We start from the raw sequence: 23193 nt of genomic DNA on the forward strand, positions 1-23193 counted from the left end.
CAATCGTAAAACGATATTCTTCGTTTATATAATGCACGAACCATATGAATACTTTGAATAGTCAGGGGCGTATTTAACGTTAATAGTCCTTATGAATTCGCCAAGAACAATTGCTTTGGTAATTTCCGAATGCTGTTGGCTAGCTAGCACATCAAGGATGCAGACATTGGTTGTTAAGCGTCTACACAGCCGATTAGGCCGCTATACTGAATTAAAAAAGCCTGCCACTAATTTACCTGGGAAAATCAGGGTCTAGTGCAGAAGTGCACAACCACATAACGTATTTGTATACAAAACCCTACTTACTTAACTTACGTCATTTGGTTGTGCACTTCTGCACTACACCCAAAAATTTTAAGTTCAAAGCTACTTTTCATAGTTTTTTATTAACCAAACTTAATGTTATACAAAGTGATTATTTCACCGTATGTAGTTCACAGGTGAACAGGTTCAGCCTGTTGTTAAAGATAAAGACTCCTTTCTGTTCCCTTAAATCCAAGTGCAAGAGACCCTTAAATTTTTACCTACCCATTCTAACTTATTTTTAACAGCAGCATGCATGACCTAAATATGGTAAAATAGTCACTCTGATTAGAAAACAATGAATGGAATGAGTATCCATAGTTAAACTAGTCACCGAGTGCACGATCACCCATACAGTATTAAGATATGTGTTTTGATTCTAGGCCACATTGGTTGTAGACTGTGGTGTATTGTCATTGTTTGAAATTGTTGACACTGTAGTAGTTTGAGGAATTAATTTGTTACAATGCGTTTTCGACCATCAGCGTCAGCACAATTTGTCTACGACAGTTATAGCGAATGAAATGAATAAATTTGAATCCGGTTGGTTAAAAACTCCCGACCTATGTTTTTTTAGTTGTCAAGAGTAGGCCTCGTCTATTATATTGATGAGTAAAAAATAATAATTAAATCACATTTTTATGTTCATAATTTGACGTTCAGCATATGTCTTAGCAAGTAATTAACAAACAAGTCTATGTAGTGCTCCAGAGATGTAAGACGTAGCTCCACTTGTTTTTTTTTTCAGTGTAAGTCATATTGTTATTAACAGTCAATAATTAGATCAGTATTTCTGAAAGTTTTTGGCCCAACCCACACCCCACTTTGATCTTCATGCCCCAAAACAATTCACCCAGAGCCAGACTAACTGATTACGTGATCAGAAGCCTTATTTGTGTTGCTAATTTTAGGAATTTGTAATTGACCCAGTTTGCTAAGCAAAAAAGATTAACTTTCATATTTTTGATAGATTGATAGAAGTCTAGTTTCTTACTTCAGACAGTAGTTTTGCTGGTATCATAATTTTTTTCCATTGTGAAAAATAATCATGCTTTAATTATCAGTTAATCAGTTGGCCTAAGATCGGAAAAGGGCCTTATCACATTCTTAACTTTGTGTTTTTTCTGTGATTGGGTAATAAATTAATGCCCATATTTTTCACCAGTCACCACAATAGTAATTAATAAATTCTATATTCACAGTTTTATAATGGACTTACCTATTATCTCGGTTATGGAAATCATGATAGGAATGATTTCAGTTGGTAGCTATTGCTAATTATTGGCCTGGCAAAATGAATCACACTTAGTGTTTTACATGACAAATAGCAACATGATTTGCTGTCTTTGCAACCATTGTATGTCATGTAAGTTGCAACGCAAAAATCATCGCATTTTTATTCATATATTTCTGATAATTGTGTATTCTAAAAACTGTACTTCTTTGGTTAATCATTACTAATGCAGTCAACTGCAATCTAGCTTATGTTTTGTTTCTCAGGTTTTAATTTAAAACATATTTATATGAAATGGGTACCATCTGCACTTGTTATGATGTTATCCCTTTAAACAAAAATTTCTTTTAGCAATTTTGGGGACAAAAGCGTTTCTTAGATTTTTAGATCAGAATAGTATACTTCTGAAACTACAGCAGAAAATTAACAGTTTGTCTTTAAATGTCTCGGTCTCGTGAAATTTGCGGTTGCTTGAAACTTCCTGGCGCTCGTGGAATTCAAACCTTAAAAAGCTGCCTATTACTAGACAATTTTCATTGTGTAGAAATTAACATTTTAAAATCTTAATTTTTCCAGAAATTTCAGAGAACGAGTTTTAGGTGTTAAAGATAGATATGGTTTTACGGAAGAGTGCCTTATTTGGATTTTTGTTGCTTTTTGGTTTTCTGTCACTCTCTGATAGCCATCCTATAAATAAGAATCTGCCAGTATATATTCGTTTTAATGCTTCACATGAGTATAGAAACACTGTGTCTTCCAACGAGTTCAATAAACCTATATCATTGAGTAGGGTACAAGAATACTCAAAAAGTAATAATGTTGGGAGCTCACTGAAGTGTTTTGCGTGTAAGGAAGCTCTTAACATTGCATTGTGGAAATTTCGCACACCTGACAGGAAATACACGGGTCTTTTCAAGTTTGTTATTTCAGTCTGTGAAAGGTTGAATATTGAACCATCTCCAATATGCAGTGGCATAGTAAATGCCATGAAAAATGAAACACAGTATCTTTTAAAACATTTGAATGTAACTGGAGAAATGGTGTGTGGTTTGATATTTCCTTCCACCTGCAAAACCTTAGATCTGTCGTGGAATAGAGATAAGTGGGTTGTGCCAATAGCTAGCCCTCGACCACAAAATACAATGTCATTAACAAAAAACTTCAAAAGCAAGGCAAAACCATTGAGAGTGCTGCAGATTTCAGATCTTCACATAGATTTCCAGTATAAACCTGGTTCTCCAAACAATTGCAAAGAGCCTCTTTGTTGCCACAAAGACTCAACCAGCAGAGACAATGCTAAAGCTGGTTACTGGGGTGATTATGGGTCATGTGATGTGCCGTATTGGACAGTAGAGAATTTTTTTCAACATGTTTCAAAAGAAAAGTTTGATTATATCATCTGGACTGGTGACTTGCCTGCGCATAATGACTGGAGTCAAACAAAAGAATCACAATTGTTTTTACTTAAAAATCTCACCAAAACAATTTTAAAATATTTTCCTAATACCCCTGTATATCCTGCTCTAGGTAATCATGAAAGTTTTCCTGTTAATAGCTTTCCACCAGCTTATGTGACGAATACCAATAGCATTAATTGGCTCTACAATGCATTGGTTGATGCATGGTCACCTTGGTTGAAAAAGGATGCTCTTCAAACTGTACGTAAATCAGGGTTTTACACGCAATTGGTCAAACCTGGGTTACGTTTAATATCACTAAACATGAATTATTGTAATACGGAAAATTACTGGATGTTGATAAACCCAGTTGATCCAAATGGTGAGCTTGAGTGGTTAGAAGGTGCACTGCACAAAGCTGAACAAGTTAACGAAAAGGTTCATATTATTGGACATATTCCACCAAGTATTGGAGGTGACTGCCTTGATGTTTGGAGAAGCAATTATTACAATATTATCATGAGATATAGGCACATTGTAAGAGGTCAATTCTTTGGACATACTCATAAAGATGAGCTTGAGATTCTGTATACGAATTCATCTTTGTCAGAGCCAGTAAGTGTTGCTTATATTGCACCAAGCATAACTACTTTTTCTGACTTAAACCCTGGATATCGGGTCTATGAAATGGATGGAGAACAATGGAACATTTTGGATCACCAGACTTACATATTAAATTTGGCAAAAGCAAACCAACTAATAACAGGCCCACAATGGGAGTTAGAATACTCTGCCAAGAATGCATACAATTTGACCACATTGTCTGTGGAGTCTTGGCATGAATTGTATCAAAATTGGATGCACACCAGGAAAAGTTCAATCTCTTTTCACAAATACTACTCGTATTATTACAAAGGACATCCTCCAAAAGAGGTGTGTGATGCAGCTTGCCGGAAACAACTGTTGTGTAGTATTTCTGCTGGTAACTTTACCGTAACTTCTTGCTGATACCAGCCCTCACTGAAGTTAATGTATTTCTTAGTAGAGTCTGTGCATTCATATTTTTAAGTTTTTCTTTTTATTATGAACTTCACATGTAATGTACAATATTCTTGTACTGTGTACATTTTAATTTGAAAACCTCTAGAGCAGGGGTGGCCAACCAATCAAAGACTCACGAACAGAATCTAGACTCTAGATAGGCATTTTATGTTGGTACGTGTTTTATATAACTATTTTCATTACTTTTTGTTAAATTTTTCACTGTGATTACTAATTTGGCTTCACAAAATATTTTTATTATATTGGTTAAGTTTGGCTAAGTTTTAGGTTTACTTACTAATATTTAGAGCAAAATAATGCAGTGAGCATTTTCTAATGTAATGAAATTTATTGATTTTGTGTTTCTGGCATTCCAGTGCAACATTACCCATTCAAGTTCATACAGTAAGCTACATATAACCATTTAGATAAAAATGACTAAAACCTTTGGCCTAACCTATTGTCACCCAATTTTTTGTAAAAAGTTTTATTGTACAAAATTCCACAAAATAGAACACTGATGCAGAAATCAAACTGTCAACATAGTACTACTAGTATAGTGTATAGATGATGTGTTGTCTTCAAACGTTTGACTTGTTGACGTTGAAAAGATTATGTTTGTGTGGTGTTAATTGCTATAGTGTTATACTGACTTATTCCACTGAAATGTGCCCTAACGTTAGTTTTGTCGTATATTGAAATAAGATGTATGAAGATGCAAACGATATTTGAAAATAAACGAATCAGGTGTATGCTAGTTAGCATGGGTGTATTTGATTTCCGGGCAGCAATTTGTTATTTAGTTGTTGAGATTTCGCTTAATTACTTTAAATTTAGTCTTTGTAAACGGCGGCGTTAGCAAACGCATTTCATTAGTGTTGGTGAGTCTTTCTGCGGAAAAACTTACAGGAGAGGTTATGCAACAGATTTCGTTAAGTTTCATGAAGACAATGTTCTTGTCTGTACAAACGAGAAATGGATATCAAAACATGTCTATAAACCTGCTGTTTGTAGCAATGAGATAAGCGCCGATAACAAAATCTGATGAAAGCATCGCGGTTGGTGCTGTTTGAACAGCAAAGCAATGCGGTCAGTAGGCCTATAGTGTGCACTGTGCAACCGTCCTTTGCTCTTTGGACTTTGTGTTGTGGACGAAAGTGATCAATTTCTGGAAACGAAGCATTATATTCAATTATTCATACGTTTGCCCCGGTTCCCTTCCCAGAGTAAAATAAGTGCAATTGAATTTTATTGTTAAGTTATTCATAGGTCACTTCATCATCGTTTTATTTTTTGTCAGTAACGCGGTGGAAGCGAATAAATAAAGCCAATTTTTAGTAGCAAGCGCCAATGGATGAGAATAAGCAAAAAAAGCTTTGTAATAGGGCAGGTTATTGTGCATAAAGAGAACATGAACATTTGTTCATGGTAAAGGTTGCCGTGCACCCTGTTAACAGATAGGATATTAGACTAAAGTAAAATGTAGGATAATATTAAGTACACAGTATATCAACACCAACATGTCACTGAGATAACAGGAATTTGCCAAAAAATTCATTTGTGACGAGTACATAACAGAGAAAAGCAAATAAAAACTTATATGCTACTGCGGCATATTGCTGCGTTCATATATTTAAAAACAACTTTATGGTTACTTTGCTTCCACAAAACAGGAACATGCTTATTGTTTGCGTAACTTGCGCCCATATTTACATCGTTTTATTCGCTTCTCAGACCTGCTCAAAAATATATTTTATTTAAATATATTTAAATAATTCCTCGAGAATAATTTATTTTTCTGTTTTTCCGATCAGAATTATTTATTTTTCATTCTTTTCTTTCAGAATTATTTATTCGGCTAGCTTCAAAATAATTCATTTTACTTAAGTTACGGTATTAAGTTAATTTAAGTTAACCATGTCATCAAAACGACTCAATGTCAATGTCATCAAAACGACTCACTCCTTCTAACTTTGAGTCGCAATTGTTTCTACATGCATGCAAACAAACAACTGTGGGGAGTCAGTGAGGTCAACAAGATAATGAATGTAGTTGGTAATGACGACGATGAATAAATCATGTTGTAGAAAATAATTTGTTTAGTGAAGAATAATTTATTGTCAAACACTGAACGAATTATTTATTCTTTGAAAGCTTCGATGTAAATTATTTATTTCAATAAAAGCTTCAATGGAAATAATCTATTTCGAGAAAAGAAAAAGTGGAATAAATATAAATATTATTTTGAGCACCCCTGTTCGCTTCTGTATCTTTGTTTTTCTAACCTTGCAAAAAGATTTCAAAAGGCTTCGATCAGCAACCCGGATTTTTTCTGCAAATGTGACGTTCCGAAATAAGTATGGCGTTAAAGAGCGTACCCATTAAATTTCTTTGAAGTCGACTCTACGAACATATTTACAAAGAAGTTGTTTGATGTCCGATCCAGTCCCACTACATCTTCCGGTTAAACTATAAAAATGGGTTAATGAAGTAGTGTTAAAGCGTAGGAAGTGAGATGTTGTTGCTATTAGCCATATAATTATTACTGGCGTTGTGCCAAAACATGTCTCTCCATTAAAACGTCATAAGTTTGATTTAGACTGTGGTTTTAAATCATTTGAAAACGAGTGCTAGTACAGTTAGAATATTAAATATTAAACACACACTGGCATATTGAACCAAATTGAGAACTGAAGTTGAAAGTTTGTTTAATGCCTTCATAAAAAACTGTGTAGGCCAGTGGTTCCCAACCTTTTTTGCTGCTCGTACCCCTTTGTCAGGTCAGAGCATTCTTCGTACCCCCAAAAAAATTCTGATGGAATTTTTCATATATATATTGCTAAATTAAATTGCTTTTATGGCTCAATTCGTGGTGGTCAGACGATCCAACCCACGGATGATTCAACCCCGGACGATTCAACTCAGGACGATTCAACCCAGGACCATTCAACCCAGGACGATTAAACCCACGGACGATTCAACCCGCGGACGATTCGACCCCCGGACGATTCAACCCGCGGACGATTCAACCCACGGACCTTTCAACCCACGGACCTTTCACGTACTTATGGCTTAGGTTATCACCAAGTTACTTTGTAGCCAATTGTAAGCTTAATATTGGACAGTTTAGAGTCTAGACTCTAGAGTTAGGCCATTCTGAATAGGCCTGTACGTCGTGGTTAACGGTTTTGGTACCATTGCAATCGTACCGTATTTTCTTCAGATACAAGCTTAAACTATAACCACAACGAAATAAGCAGAATTGTAGCACACAGAATCCCTCTTTCTGCTATAGTAAAGGTTATTCGTTTATTTTCAAAATAATAAATTAACTGGAGACAAGCGACTTATAGGCTACAACTCTCAAAATGTTTGATCTCCCGATTCAAACTTTTTTGCGGGAAATCTTCATTCCCATCAACAAACAGTTGTTTCTAAGGTTTGACTTTTAATCGACGTGTAGGCTTTATTTATTTTTCCTGAGCAGGCCTACTAGTTACAGCACGGTACCTAAACTTGTTTTTATTTCAAAACAAGATGTGTATTGGTATAGTGGTAAAAGCGGCATCCTTGCCTGATAATGAACTGCGTATAGACGTTTTTGTAAATGGGTTGAATCGTCCTAGGTTGAATGGTCCTGGGTTGAATCGTCCTGAGTTGAATCGTCCGTGGGTTGAATCGTCCGCGGGTTGAATCGTCCGGGGGTTGAATCGTCTGGGGGTTGAATCGTCCGTGGATTGAATCGTCCGGGGTTGAATCGGGCTAGGTTGAATGGTCCTGGGTTGAATTGTCCGTGTGTTGAATCGTCCGGGGTTGAATCGTCCGTGGGTTGAATCGTCCTAGAACCCTCAATTTGTAGCTCAAGATCAATAGCTCAAGGATCTTCGTACCCCTTGATGTTCAATCTCGTACCCCCAGTTGAAAACCACTGGTGTAGGCGGTCGAGCTTGCACTCAGCAGTCAAACTAACAATTATATTTTTCTCCGCAGTCATCAATTAAACGTATTTGTACCTGTTGCAACTCTTGTGTTGTTAGCAACAACTGCCGAGAACTCAGCCCCTAGAAGAAACGAAGGACAAAATGTTCACTATCTCAAGTGGGCCAACTGTGTTAGCCCCCTGTCATGCAACTGCTCCTTTTCTGCTAAGTCAAAACCATAATTAGGTTTTCATTTATGAAATCACTATAGGGGACAGGCTTTGGCACCACACCGGAAATGCATGTTGTAACACAGTGGTTGGCAAACTGTGCGCCTTCAAGCAAAATATAATGGGTTGCATATTGTATCCTGTAATCAAGTAAATGTGGACCGAGTGATAGTTTCAGAGCTTTTTTCTATTAGCCTGGGTAACTAGGAGCGCTAGCAATCAATTTCTTGATTTTTTTTCCATCTTAAGTAAAGGTTAACTACAGCCATAACGGCAAACATCTGGAAAACACAACCAGTAACCCCCCACTCACACAGCGTTAATTGTTACGTCATATTGAGAATGCAAGTCTATCTTTATTTATAACGCTAATCCTTCACTGCCCTAGCTATTTAGCCCCTAGCCCTCCATCTTTACCATTTGTGACTTGGACAGTAGTTGAATAATTCACAATGAGTGTTCGAAGGATATCTAAGTCACACATCAGTCAGCGAAAAGTTACATAAAGAGGTTCAAGTTTTATTCTATCAGTATCGATGAAACGATAATTTCCAACAAAGTGTGAAAGCTGAATCTAAATTTTATATTTCATAAACAGCATGTTAAATTTAGGGTAGTGAGAACTGACTGCTTTTGTCAGCTAGCGGAACTTCAACCTACGCTCGCACAACCCAATGCACGTTTTAGTTTATAGGCCCCAATCTAAGCCGGAAGTGCGACATTACTATTTAAACTATGTGTAGCCGACACTGTAGACAATTTTTCAATCGTTTATTACTCGAAAACTATACGTCGTAAACTGATCGGATTTTTACAGGTTAGTAGCAATAACATCTGGCTTCCTGTATGCATCATAATTGTAAAACTAAAGAAAGTGCATTTAGTGTAAATTAAGTATTTCTACAAGTGATACGTTTCTAGAAGTTTTTCTTGTTCCGCCGCACCCCCGCTGTGCGGAATGCCAGCTGATCACGAGAAAAGAACACAAGACAAATAGTCGAGTTAGTTGTGCTTGAATGAGTAAACGAAAACGTTACGCTTCAATGCGGACAGAGAGCAAATTTATGAAAATATGATAATATTTCAAAAATTACAAAATCAAACTTTATAAAACAAACTTGGAAAGATAACTGAACCTTTTTTAGGAAAGTCATCAAATTTCAAGTTTCTACAGCAAAAGTGCAACTGTACGCCACGTTTTGCTGTGACTGTGCGCAGGGTCGGCCACAACATAGTGTAGATATGGTTAACATTGAAATTATTAGTGAGCTAGTGATATTTACTGCATTAATTATATTTTGAATGTAATCTTGGGCCTTCATTTACTAATGAAGTGAAAATTTGGGCCATCGTAATAAAAGTTTGCCGACCACTGTTGTAAAACATGATGACCATTGACCTAAGGGCTATGGCCTTTACTCCATTACTTTCAAAAAGACTTGAATAATTCCATCAAACAAAAAATATCTCAAAGTTAATAAGAAAACCTTTGGTTTGTGCACAGCAACACAAATTTGCCTACTGTTACTTAGTTCATTTATTCGTCGTATTTTATCCCAATGATTTACTTCAATTTCGTTGTCTTTGGCGCCACCTAGGTCAACAGGTTGCTCGGCAACTAAATTGCTTGTGTTCATTTTTTGGGATACAGTACTATTAACTTTGGTTGAAATGCTTGCGCCATCAGTAACCTAGTCAGTATTGTACAAAGCCAAAAACGTTTAGTATTGGCGGTATAGGCTACTTCTGTTAAATCTATAGCCTAATCAGAAAAGGCAAAACAAAATCACCTTAAAGTAGTTTTTAAAGTTTCTTCAACAAATACAAAGTTCGAAATGGCATCACCTCTTGGAGTTAAAGAGCACGATCTGTTGGTTCCAACCAGCATTCACTGGTCGTTAGATGATGTAGCGAACTGGGTTGAAGAAATTGGATTTCCTCAATATCGAGAGTGTTTTACCTCCAATCTTATTGATGGCAGAAAAATGATTCTTGTTAACTCTAGGTAAATGGAAAACCATGTAGCCAACATAAGCTATAAGCCTAGATCAAGTATGATTCCACAATAGCGGTAGCCCATAGCCGTTTTTCTCAACTTCTAAGGCTTCTGGCCCAGTTTTCCTGGTTGCTTTTCTTATTAATTTAAAGGTTTGAAGATGATGAAGGGAGCAACATGTAGTTGTAAACTTGTAATTATAAAAATAATATATGCTTGAGATGTGATGCATGTTTTAAATTATTGTAACTTTGTGCACATTATCTTATTCCAAATGACCGGATTTTACCAGCTTTACTTTGTCGGATGCTTTACTGTTCGATTTACGCTTTACTGTTCGATTTCGGGTTTGAAACGACTCGAAGAGTTTTTACTTTTTGGTCGAATTTTGGTAACCATATGGCACCCCAAATTAATGGTGTACATAAAAAACAACAAGGTATTGCCCTATAACCACTAACATTTAAGTAAAATTTATATAAACCGAGCTAAATCTAAAACGGTCCTAAAGAATAGTGAGTGGGGCCTAAAGAAACACTTCACACAGGGAATAAATTGACATTATGACGTTATTTTTGTAAAATAAACAGCGTTGACTTGAGACGAGTCATATTTTTGCTTAACTCGACTTGAGTTAAACTTTTTTTAATTTGTATCAGAAAAAAAGACTTTGGATACAACTTTGTTTGTTAGACGAACGAGCTTCAACATTGCGGAAAATAGGACTGGAACCGGATGACATTGAAAGAAAAATTTGAACTTATACTGGGGCTACTGGGGGAATAATACAGCACGTTGTTGTTTCGATTGAGGGTACGACTCCCCAGGTGTAAGGTCGAGTTGTGTATGATACACAGCGTATTCCACTTTCCACATTTACCCTCGTGTGTTTATCACGCGTAAAACACATATCTAGTTTTGCTTATAAACGTCATAAATTTTTGTACTTGCAGCAATCTTCCTAGGATGGGAGTTACTGATTTCGACCACATCCTATTTATAACTTCAAGTGTACGTGAACTACTGGGCATAGGAAAACCGTTTTGGAACAGGAGTATTGCAGATTCAACAAATACACCAATGGGATTGTTTTTGGAAAATAAAAGCAGAACTGGACCATCAATAGATAAAATGACTTTTTCTCAATTTCTCAGGCGATCTTGACTTTATTGGAAAAACGTTTTAATGGAAGTAATTTATTCATCAGCGACAAATATTTTGGCTGTATGATATACAATATATGTTTATTTTCATTGTTTAGTCTCCAGTGTTGGTTACACGGTTAAAATTCTTTTTACTTATTTTACAAAGATGAAATAAATACGCATGTTTTCCTTAGAACTTGATCGATATTTACGTTTTAGTAAATGATAAATCCAAGGTTTTGTTGGCTTGCAAGTGAAGTATGTTTATTTCAGCGTTGCTTGTCAACTTCTAAAACTGCTTGTCATTTAATGTTGCTGTAGCTTACAAACATTGCCTGTTTAATTGAAACTGGAACCAGAATGGAAAATCGATTTTTATGTTAACACAACCTTTCTTTTTGTTGTAAAGCCACAGAAATATTTCACAAAGATAATTAATAATACAACAATAATGTTTCTACAGCATTACTGCGATTTGATACTGTATTGACCAACGTGCCACAAAACTGTTCGTACGGTTTAAAAAAGCAAAGTTTGGAATATTTAATGCCATCCAATGTTGAAATGGACTGCCGGCATGGGCAAAATTATTACCATGTAGGCGCATAACATTGTTTGGGTTGTTACGGAATTATCACAAATCTTTGAGTAAAAGCAGTAATTTCACTTTTTTTAAAAATAATTCTGTATAATGTATATCCATGATTCTATGTCATGTAAATTTTTTTTAATCGAACAAAAATACAATATACTTCTATTGATGTGTTTGCTGACCAATTATCAACATGTTTGTGCACATGGAAATGGCTTCGACTTCTTTCGTCAACTTCACATTAACAAAAGAACCAATAAGGAGTTATTTCAAGATTATATACCTTTACGTGACTGTAATTCCCTTAAAATCACAAAGTACAGTATCTGGCCAGATTGATGGACGAGAATGAAATGTTGAGGATGTATTTCTTTTAATATTGCTAGCTTTACATTAACCTTCGCTACATAAGTTCGCCACAACGGTAAGATAGAGCAAATCCGTAACGTCAGTAGGTGTCGCCATAGGGTCAGCGAGATTATATATAGACATGTATATAACTGCTATGCTCCATTAACCTGACAGAAAAAAGCAAACGCACGTGGACGGTACAATAATGACGACCCTCTCACCTTAGCTTTATCTGCTCTCGAAAGGGTAGCTGGTGGCCGTGCTGCGATTAAGTTGTATTGGCCGAATCCTTACGCGCGTCGGGAACATAGTCGAAGCAACTAAGCAAGAATAGTTAAGAGACTCAATGGGGTGATGAGAATACTCAAGGGCAAAAGAAGTCAGTTGCGCCAAAAGACAGCTGCGTGCTATTAACACCTATAGTAGTATATAAAGGAATGCGATGGGTTTTACCAGTGGCTATGTATATAACTGTTACGATTTTCATTGGCAATCAAACAAAAATAACGCTAACTACAATAGACTGTAGCGAGCTTTTATATTTCTGTTAGGTAACGAAATATAGTGAGAAAATATGTTTATCCAGACTTTGTTTTTTGGCAGGTTAGCTATTGCAATATGCATACCAGGTTTTCGAACCGTGGTAGCAATTTACATATAGTAATAAGGTGATTATTAATTAAAAATTTAGAGGTCAACAAATCAATTTTTCTTTTGCGGGTAGAGCAAATATGAGGACATATAAATCGATTTGGCAGCAAGGTTTTGAGGCGAATCAGATCAGTTACAAATGCTAAGCGTGGAAAAAATTAAACTTTAACGACAAACGTCTGTTATTCAAAGCTTATAGTTGCTTACTCAAGCCTAGTTAGTCTCGTCACGGTAATGAAGGCTCATTATTGCGTGAAAATGACAAAAGGGAGAAGTGGGACAGGTGACTGGTTGTCTCCAGTAACATTGCCCTTTTTCTTTGTGGGTTGTCGCATCAACAAAAGATACAATACCAGTCTGAGAAATTCATTTGGCCTGCCGGGGAGATGTTTCTGGATTTCATCTCCGGTGCATTTCAGAGCATTATGTAGTATACGTATTACCAGCATTAGTCATTAACGCTTTAGGTACACAAGGTTGTTTTTTCCATTATGTTAAGGGACGCTTGTGCAGGGGATATGTTTAAAACTAAGGGCTTTATGCCTCTTTAGTTTTTAAAGTAGATATACGATTTCATCGTATATTTTTCTGTGTGCAACGAAGCGATTACATTATTAATCGCAGCGTATGTAGTTATATCATTTTGTGTTCCCTTTATGTGGCGTTAATTAGAAAGAGTATTCCCCGAAGACGATATGAAATCGCTCAGCAGCCGTATACCAATGGAAGTACGTTATACGTAAATAAGGATGTTTCGTCAGTAATTTCATTTTACTACGACGCCGAATAACACGAGCCTAAAGCTTTAGAGACGTCAACCGATAAAAGTCCTGCGTAACGATTCCACGTTAGCGAATAACCATACAGGTATCGAAATGTATACCTGCAAGGGGAGGCAGAGTTAAATACGGCGCAGCATACCGTGTAATTCAAGATTTCCTTCCCCTGCTGCCTAAAGTGTATGAGACCATTAATTATTTCCCTGAACTATGATCGATCATCGCAGGTCTACTCGCCATACTGCAAAAAGCTATAGGTAAATCAAGCAAATAATTTTGCATGTTTGATCTACCGTATTATGTAATGAAATTGTTTGGATGAAATAGCCTGGTAATATTGTCGCTGTCAGGGATGTTGGTAGATTTTTACTTGCTGTAAGGACCGTTGATGCGATGCGGCATGCATGCTTCAGGTTGAATTAGTTCTCTACCAACTGCTGCAGGGAATGTGGGATTGAAAAGCAGCAATTAGTAGATTTTTTACAAAAGACGTTTTGATCACATTAAAGGTAATGTGCTTTTAAAATACCATTTCTAAAGTAATTCATGATTTTTTTATATCAATAATAGTTGGTGATTTTGTCAGTTTCTTTTTAGTTTTAATGACATCAAGCAAGATGTATGTGTCAGTTAAATTAAATTTGAAAACATATTACAGTGTTCGTGCATGTTACCTTTAATTTAAAGAACTGATTGAAGGCGTCTTGTTGAAATGTTTTTGGTGAGTTTACGGCTTACAGTCATTTTAGCAAGGTGCAAGAGGAATGAAAAGAAATTTTTCTTGCAAAGGACCGCTATTGTTTATGACAGCAAAACCAGGGCGTGTATGGATGGCAGATTTCTTGTATTCGATCGATGCGTTCGCGATAAAGTTTTCTGTACCAGCTTTCGTTTTGAAAAAGAAATTCGTTAATCAATTTAATAAGAAAACATAAATAATTATGAAATTATACCCCAAGGGGCGTTAGTGATATAATTTATGTAGTATGTGTAATGCTAGCCATAAAATTGGTTATGTTGTAAATAATTTATATTCTACTTTGAAGTACCGTATTTTTTGAGTACTGCTATACCATGACATAAGTTTTTGCTGCAAAGGAATCTAAAATGAGGGCACAGCCTTGATCCAGTACTGGATGGTTAGGATTTTTTACCAAGAGTAATAATTGTCTGTATGGCCGTATTAAATGTTTGCGTGAAGGGAAACTCGGCGTGATACCTTATAAGCGTTGTCTGGAGGTTGTGGTTTGTTAGAAAAGATTGACCTGAAAAATGTAAGTTTGGCGGGTGCCTGAGTTTTTGTCTGGTACATGAAGTAAAGTTTAAAACTTTATATCCTAATTATGTCTTTTTGCAGTATATTATGATAAAGCTCCCTGATGTAGAGCGATCGCATTTCCTAAAAAAATTACGTTGGTTTTGATATAAATCGCGGAGCTGGCTATCCAACTTTCAACTCCTTTTAACCTGTTAAATAAAAAGCCCACAGCTACGCGTGATTCTCCGAATCATAAACAAGGCTTGTTCCACGTGAAAGTGGAGCAGATATCTGAACGACCACGAACCACTGCCTTTCCGTCCGTCGACATTTCACAGATTCCGATTAAATCGGAACTGCATATTGCTGGGACACTGGACAGCAGTTCGCCATCAGCCGGATTGGTTCCGGGAAACCAGACCTCCATTGTGGATAACGTTGCCCGTAAACGCAAAGCGAGTCCTTTATTCCAAACTTCCGTCATTGACAACAAAACTTCGCAAGTGCTTGATAACGGTGCATTGGACACCCTAGCAGCTAGTAAAATTGCTCGTGTCGTAGCAAACTCTAGCGTGTCAAATCAAAGCGTACCAACAACTCTTGGACATCTAGCTTTTACACAGCAACCGGTAAACGTGGTTCAAACGGCTAATCACATACAAACAGCAGCAACGGCAGGCCTTGGCGGTCTCATAGTTACTCGTCTGCCCCCGGGACAGCATCCGGTCCAAACAGCTCTCCCATCGCCAGCGGGCGGCGGAGCGTTACTGCAGCCCACAACAATTGGTGCGAATTCACTCGTGCGCCAACCTTCAGGAATCGGACCACAGGTGTTCCCAGCCGCAGCTAACCTTGTCGCTGTCCAGCAACAGCTTCAGCAGTCTGCTCAGCAAGCGCAGCCGACGTATATCCTAGCAAACACAGCAGCAGCAGCTGCCACGACTACGAGCCTTTTAACAACCGATTCACAGCAAGCTTCATTACCAACGATAGCCACGGCTTCGCATACGCTCATTAACAGCGCTGGTAAGCCGACGAACATGTCTGTTCAGCAGAAGGACACAACTTACACCAAAATTTTTGTTGGTGGCCTGCCATACCATACCACGGACGCTTCACTCAGAGATTATTTCGCTGTTTTCGGTGACATCGAAGAAGCTGTTGTAATCACAGACCGACAGACCGGAAAGTCAAGAGGATATGGATTTGTAAGTTGATTTTAAATCATCTCTTATTTTTACTTATAGATTTTAACTGTATATACAATTTAAGTGCTTTCTATGTATATCGAGTTCAAATACTTATAATAGACAGCTGGCTCCGCATAATGTTGCTCACAATATTTCATATGCAGTGTACAGTAAGTGTTTTCACGGCGTTTTAGCTTGCGTTTCGGTAAATAATAGTCTTTAACATGTTAAATATACATCCTAGAAACCAATTTAAACGAGCGTTGCCTCGCAGTGGCTAATATTCCATACTATATAGAGCAAAGAAAGGTCGTCCTCCAATAGCTGACGGATTGACATTACGTTGTACCTTGTAACCAACGCACGGCTCTTGAAATTAAAGCAAATATTATACGTTGGCCGTAGCGCGGTTTAAAGTCGCAACAGTTTAGATAAGCATTCTTTGTATACACTGCGCTTTAGTAATCCATTAACTCATACATGTTGTACCCGCGTAAGATTTTTGCTTGGAGTCACAATTTTGTATAAACCTTACAGAAAGCAATGAATATAACTATACTATTTTTGATAAGGCTTGTGTACAAACAACAGCGTAATGTCATTAATACTTCATATATATGGTATATTTATTTAATCATTGATGAAAATGACGTTTGACGTACCGCCTGTAGATAAATTCGAATATTATCGTGTGAATATTTACAGGTCACTATGTCCGACAAAACAGCAGCGGAAAGAGCTTGCAAGGATCCCAACCCTGTCATTGACGGAAGAAAAGCGAACGTTAATCTGGCATACATTGGCGCAAAACCCAGAATAATGCAAACAACAGGTGATTCATATGGCAGGCTTTTAAACTTTGTTTTATACTTGTATTATACTTTTACTTTGCGGACACAGATATTAATTGCCCGTTGAATGTAACAGGACGCAATTGTTAAGCATCGAAAATAGCATGTAGTTGCTGCATTTTGTTGTACATGCGTTTACAAGTTCCTCTTGTCTAAAGCTAAACGAACGGTTTTGAATTTACTCAAAACTTGCCCGTGGTTTGCACAACTTTATTAATTATTAATCGTCTCTGGGACAGCATGGCTCATAATTGCAACCATGGATTGGTGAACTAAAATATTTTCTTGCTCCCAACTATGTCAAAAATCTTGTGTTTGGGTCCATATCAACAAGCATTCAAATTAGGGCAACGCGCAGCTGTTAACCTTCATCAACCGTTATTTAAATTCAGATTCCCGGGGGAAGACAAGTTTCCTTTTTTGAATTGTTATTGGTAATACTTCACGTGCTGTTTGTGTTATGTGTAGGCCCTCATGCTTAAATAGAAGTAGCTTAGGCCCTTCATAACAGAACTACTGTATAACGCTAACAAACAATATTCTTTATTTTCGTTAGCAGGAAGCCTGTTCCTAAGTTACAAATTAACTAATTTAGTCTGGCAAGCAGCAGCAAGCGAGATTTTTGATAATGAAACCGATATCTTGCCAACGCAAATGTTTAAATTGTAGGGGGCTAAAAGTCTACAAACAGTTGGGTGTTGTTTACTTGCGTGATTGAGTTGGTAACGTTTTAAGCTTTCGGATTAAGCTCATATAATATATCCTTACGTTCGGGTAAACGATGTCGACCACGAACCGTTTCGTGTAAGGTTGCTCTGTCTAAATTTCGCAGCCGTCAACAAATTGGTAAATCGCTGCATGCCAAACAAACCGTTCCCTCCATCGATTGAATGACCCGCTACCATTTCTTTGTTAAACGAGTTTATTGAAAACGTAACCTAAATAGAGCTCAAAACTCAGTGGGTGCACCTTTCCATCAAACGATATTTTCTGGAACAATTGCCTGCGCTTAAAAATGAAATTTGATCGGCGATGTTAAACAATAACACAACATGATGGAACCCATGATACATCCGTAGTTCAATCATTTTAACACTGTTACGTACAGCGTTTTAGAAATCGCACAAAAGCAGATCAGTTATCAGCCTTCAGTTAGCTGCCATCAAAGTACAATCCCAGATGTGGTTTCCACGTGAAAGTGCTCTATTTTACAAAGATCTTAAACAAAAGGTGTAAATGTAGCCTCTCTTGAATGAGTTCCGCATGTTCCGCGTCGTGTCTTTTAAATCAGACTCGCTAAAGCGAATAGAGATGGACGCTCTAGCTAGATAAGGTTACCTTTTGTAATATGTGAAATGTATTTAAGAAAAATGTTTTGTTCCTGGGCCTTGTTCATTTCATTTGAAACGCCGTAGTTAAGTTACCTGCTTGATTTTGTAAAATAGTCTGCTGGTCTCTTAAACGACCTGTTCTTTCCCACCAGAAAAAAATCCTATGCGCTTTCTTGGCGTTTTTTCGTAAATTGTGGATTATGTTTGCCACATACATTCCTGTTAAATTTATCAATGCGATGTATCACCTATATAGATAAAATACGAGAAAATCCAAGGTTTACTGTTATTTTTCTTGCAGTCGGATTGCGAACTATTCCTCAAAACTACGTGGCTGCGACTGGCCATCAATATGGGTAAGTAATTGCCTGCTGTAATAGTTTATTTTCGAAACTACATTAGTTAATAGTAAATTGCTACCCTCCAATGTTTGGTTTAGTTTCCGTCACAAATATTCGACCAAACGCAAGTATAGATTGACTAATAACTGACCTTCGGTCAAGAACTTATAATCGATTAAGTCTTCATCGTCGTTCTCAAACTCTTCTATAACTTCATGAGAGCAGAGTTATGCATATAAACGCAGATCGTGCATTTATAGCAAAATTGACTCTGTTGTGTTTCATTATATAACTACGGTATACTAGAGCAGCGATTCTTAAATGGAATCCTAAGGGGGAGGTCAAGTAACTTCAAAAAAAACAATCTGTACTTGAGTCCGGCCCCTAGTTAAGACAATTTCAATAAAAAAAATTGAATCAGTTTTTCGGCTTATATTTTCCTGCTCTCTAAAATAAGGCGTCCTTTTTAAAGGCTAGTAAAAAAATTGTATTGGGGGTCTGCGAAAACATATTCAAAAAGCATATTTAGGGTCCGTAATTAAAAACAACAACCCCTGTACTGAAGTGACAGTATAACTATGCAATGTCTGTGGTAACTAATAATGCATAACCTGGCCATAGCGCCCATTACTTTAAATATGAGTCACAGTTATAACAAATGTGTGGCTATTTGGTTGCGTTTGCTTTGATTAGTTTCGTTTAACCACTTCTATTTAAACTCAATTTATAGCAGCATAGTACACACAATATTTCTGTCAACTGTCATTTTTGACTGTAACGTTTGTATTTTGTACGTGTGAATATGTGAGTGCTTTCACTATAGCTTGGGCTTGAACAGCAGAAATGTTCATTAAAAAGATTCTTTTATTTAAATCAATCTCTTCGTTACCACCTGCAGGTACGCCTGGCGTCAATGGTTTGTGTAAAAGGTAAGATAGGTTTGGGTTTGGCTGCTGTTATTTTTCTTGTGTCGTGCCCATTTGAACGGGCAGCGTTTTTACACTTTTTGTTTTCTGCGTGATGTCGCTGTTGTGGACACGAAGCTTCAATGATATACACATGATCTATCTTCGAGGTTAATTTTTTTGATTATTTCGGTGTCAGCATATCGCAGACTTGCAATAGCGAGTGAGTTTTTCTTTGACTGATGCTGTCACGTGTTGCTTGCAAATCCCCACCATCTTTCACAAACGTCATACCACATATTATGCAAATGTGCAGTTACAAGCCACCTGGGTGTCATGAACAGTTGAATAATTGTGATTTTTCATTTATCACTTGATTTCCGAGTATGGATAAATCATGATTACCTGTAGATGAGCTAAATACTATATGCGTCATTTGATCTGCATGAATTTAATTTCATTATTTGTAGCTACAAATCGTAATGTTTCAAGGGTGTTTCTAAACTGATGAATTATTTAGAGAATTACCATTGGTATAGACGCACAAATAAATAGAACGACTATCAACAGTCCTTTCTGGGACTTAAATGTCATATAGTGCTTTTATAATTTCCTTTAGGTGCTATACTTAGAATATCCTTAAAACGTAATCGTACTTTAAATGTCGAACTATAAGAATTTTTGTGCCGTGGTATAAGCAGTTGAAATGTTAAACCAGTGAGAATTGAAGTTGAATAATTAATGTTATGATTAATCTGGATTGGTTTCGGTAACTGTATGCCGTACATCCCATTCAGTAATCTTTTGAGGTCACCGAAATGATACTGAACCACTGAGCCGAATATTTAATCTTTGGTCGTAACATCAAGCAAAAATTAGATTATGATTTAGCAAGCATACCTTTTCTGACGTATGTATTGAAACATACCAATAGACTTTGCATTATCTTGTTAGCTATTTTCAAGGGTCAAGGGTATATAATATCGTTAGTCGGTACCCGTACGACCATATCTGTGGTACTTTGGTACGGTACATGCAACATTGCCTGTGCGTTTTCTAACACTTGGCCACTACTGACATTAGCTGTATTGGCTACTGCATCAAACTACTATGTGTACGCCAAGTATCATCTGTTTGTGACCGTATTGGGTACACGTGATGTTTTGGATATGGAGTTTTTATCCGATCATACATGTTTGCCACTTTCGTCTCAAATTCTACAGTTGTCGCAATTAAGATGTGATTTTTTACTTGGTAATTGTTTCAAGTTACAGGATTCTCTGGAACACGCATGAGGTACTGCACCTATTATAACCATTAGCTTTTAACGCACGTGTTATGCCTTTGACGAATATTGCTGTTTTCCTGTTCAGTTTTAGAATAAATGAAATAAATGATGGTCCGTTTTAACAGATTTTCGATATAAATTATACTGCAAAATCCTGACACAAGCAACCCGAAATGTGTAAAATTAATTTCACTGTAATTATGCAATTTATGCATGCAACTTGGGTACAAACGTTTCATCAAATTATGAAATGTTTAGGACACTCTAGGTTAAGCGCACTACATAGCAAGTTATTTGCAAACAAGTGGTTGCGATGTAATGGTCTTATTTGGTTTGTTGGTGATTTAGTGGGTAATGTTTGGGTGTGCGTGTTGGATGATCTGGAAACAGCTTTTCTTTTGTGTGCAGCTACATTGTGTTGTATAGCGCTAAAATCTTGCGCATGCAAAATGGAGAGATGGTTGTTGTTGTTGCTGTGAGCTCAGTTAACGCAAGGTTCCTATTCGTTGGAAAATATATGAGGTCGCTTTCACTAAACCGTTCTTATGGCGGTCGGTCGATTCAACCCAAGAACGATTCAATCCGGAAGGAGTAAACCCAGGACAAATTTAACTCATGACTATTTAAACAACATCGGTTGTCATAGGTATAACCGTCCTGGGTTGAATCGACTTTTTGAAATGCAAGTGGTGTCAAAGTGGAACGTATGTATATGAACTTCAGAATTACGTATCAATCCGGATAAACTTTCATAGGACTGTTCCAGCAATGTATGCCCAGTATGCAGCGGCTCCTGCAGCCTACGTCACGAATAGAGTGCTTATACCAGCTCAAACAGCACAGCACGCGTCTTCTTTGATCGATTACCCCAGCCTCTATACCTCTGATTTTACTGGAGCTTATGCCACTGACGTTGCCGCTGCAGTTGGCACTGGTGAGTTATCGGAAACTGTTCAAATGCACCCATCTAATTCAATACCTAATGTAGCTAGTTACCTACAATAGTCTACGTTTAGAATTATAGGAAAATGCTTACTGATGTGTAGGCCTAACTAATGTATTGTCATTGATAATTTTAGCATCGTTCGCAAACGCTTATCCAGCAACAGCTGCCTTGCATCAACCGGCTACCGGCTTGGCAGGGACTACCGTACCAGGAGCAACACAAATTCTTGCGCCGGCGCACGCACAGCAGGCTGGCCTCCCTGTATCTGCTGCTTATGCCGGCATAGCCGGGTACCCCGCAGGTATGGCGGCTGCTTACGCTGCTGCTACTAATCCATTAAATCAACCGCCTCTTGCCAGTACACCTACACCGGTTGCGCATCTCACTGCTCAACTTCAGCATCAGGCAACAGAACGTTATTGATTGGACAAAGAAAATTACTATTGTGTGATAGAACTGCGATGGGAAAGCGATCTTACTGTGACTAGCTCGCCTTGTCGTTCATAGTCACATGCAAACTTCTCTTGATAAACTTACTTGTATCTGTTACCACCTAGTTAGAATTTAATTGCTATGATTTTGTAATTTATGGTGCTGAGTCGAGAAACTCTGCGCGTTAAGAATTATTTATTTAGAAATTTATAATCAATTATGAGATCTCACCCCAATTTGCCTAGTTCTTTTATTACAACTTGTTGCAAGTGTACGGATTTGGCGAAAAAGTGCCAACTTGTATTTGTCCAAATGTTGTTTAACCTCTAATAGTATTGTTATTTAGCTTCCGTGATCATTTGTAATGTGCAAGCAAAGTAAAAATACAGTAATCGGCTAGTTACTCTAGTAATTATCTAGTGTACTACGCACTTAACAACCATAAAGAGGGCTTCTGTATTTGGCACAGTTTGTTACTGCTTTGGTGAAGCCATCGATCTATTTGCCATGTTAATCGGCGAAATTGAGAAAATTTTTGGGTGCTTGCATTCGCAATAATAAAGTGTTGTCGTAATAATGACCTACCTTTCACTTACATGCGTATGTACATTTATAAGAATTAGAAAAAATATCATATTTTTGGCGTGTTTTACTGAAATGGGCTCTATTTTCCTTATGCGATGTTGTATCAAAAAAGTTGACAGATTCTTACAATCAACGACTTTCGTAACAACTGTCTGTCTGGACTCAGGAATGCTGTATAAGATTAGAAAGCAAGGCCATCTTGGTGTAGTCCCTAGTTCATCATGCGGTAAGTTATAATGGCCATTGAAAATCGATCGTTGCCTGGAAGTGTTTGGAAGTCTTTCACTTTTGTTAGAAATTATTTAACTAATGTTTGGTTTAACGTATTCCAGTCCTTACGAAGTAAAGTGCCGAATTAAGTGTCTCAAACAGTGATTTACTTACATTTTAAAAACGTTTCATTTTTACCTACCGTGACTAAGCATGA

General features: G+C 37.2%; 3 protein-coding genes across 3 annotated transcripts; all 3 read left to right on the forward strand.

Annotated features, from left to right (window-relative positions):
• The first annotated feature begins 61 nt into the window (after nt 1-61).
• On the forward strand, nt 62-4737 carry LOC143461046 (sphingomyelin phosphodiesterase-like). The gene has a single exon (XM_076958801.1). It carries the CDS (start codon nt 2152-2154, stop codon nt 3940-3942), a length of 1791 nt encoding a protein of 596 aa, XP_076814916.1. The 5' UTR covers nt 62-2151; the 3' UTR covers nt 3943-4737.
• A 5017-nt stretch (nt 4738-9754) lies between these two features.
• On the forward strand, nt 9755-12027 carry LOC143447411 (sterile alpha motif domain-containing protein 15-like). Its single transcript, XM_076947500.1, has 2 exons — nt 9755-10130; nt 11075-12027. The coding sequence occupies exons 1-2, from the start codon at nt 9961-9963 to the stop codon at nt 11283-11285; spliced, it is 381 nt and encodes a 126-aa protein (XP_076803615.1). The 5' UTR covers nt 9755-9960; the 3' UTR covers nt 11286-12027.
• Nucleotides 12028-15069: 3042 nt separating this feature from the next.
• LOC143447393 (RNA-binding protein 38-like) lies at nt 15070-22817 on the forward strand. The gene is made up of 5 exons (XM_076947478.1): nt 15070-16105; nt 16793-16919; nt 18571-18625; nt 21559-21737; nt 21883-22817. Exons 1-5 carry the CDS (start codon nt 15938-15940, stop codon nt 22170-22172), a joined length of 819 nt encoding a protein of 272 aa, XP_076803593.1. The 5' UTR covers nt 15070-15937; the 3' UTR covers nt 22173-22817.
• Nucleotides 22818-23193: the final 376 nt, after the last annotated feature.

The sequence above is a fragment of the Clavelina lepadiformis genome, chromosome 1 (assembly GCF_947623445.1).
Source record: "Clavelina lepadiformis chromosome 1, kaClaLepa1.1, whole genome shotgun sequence".
NCBI lineage: Eukaryota > Metazoa > Chordata > Ascidiacea > Aplousobranchia > Clavelinidae > Clavelina > Clavelina lepadiformis.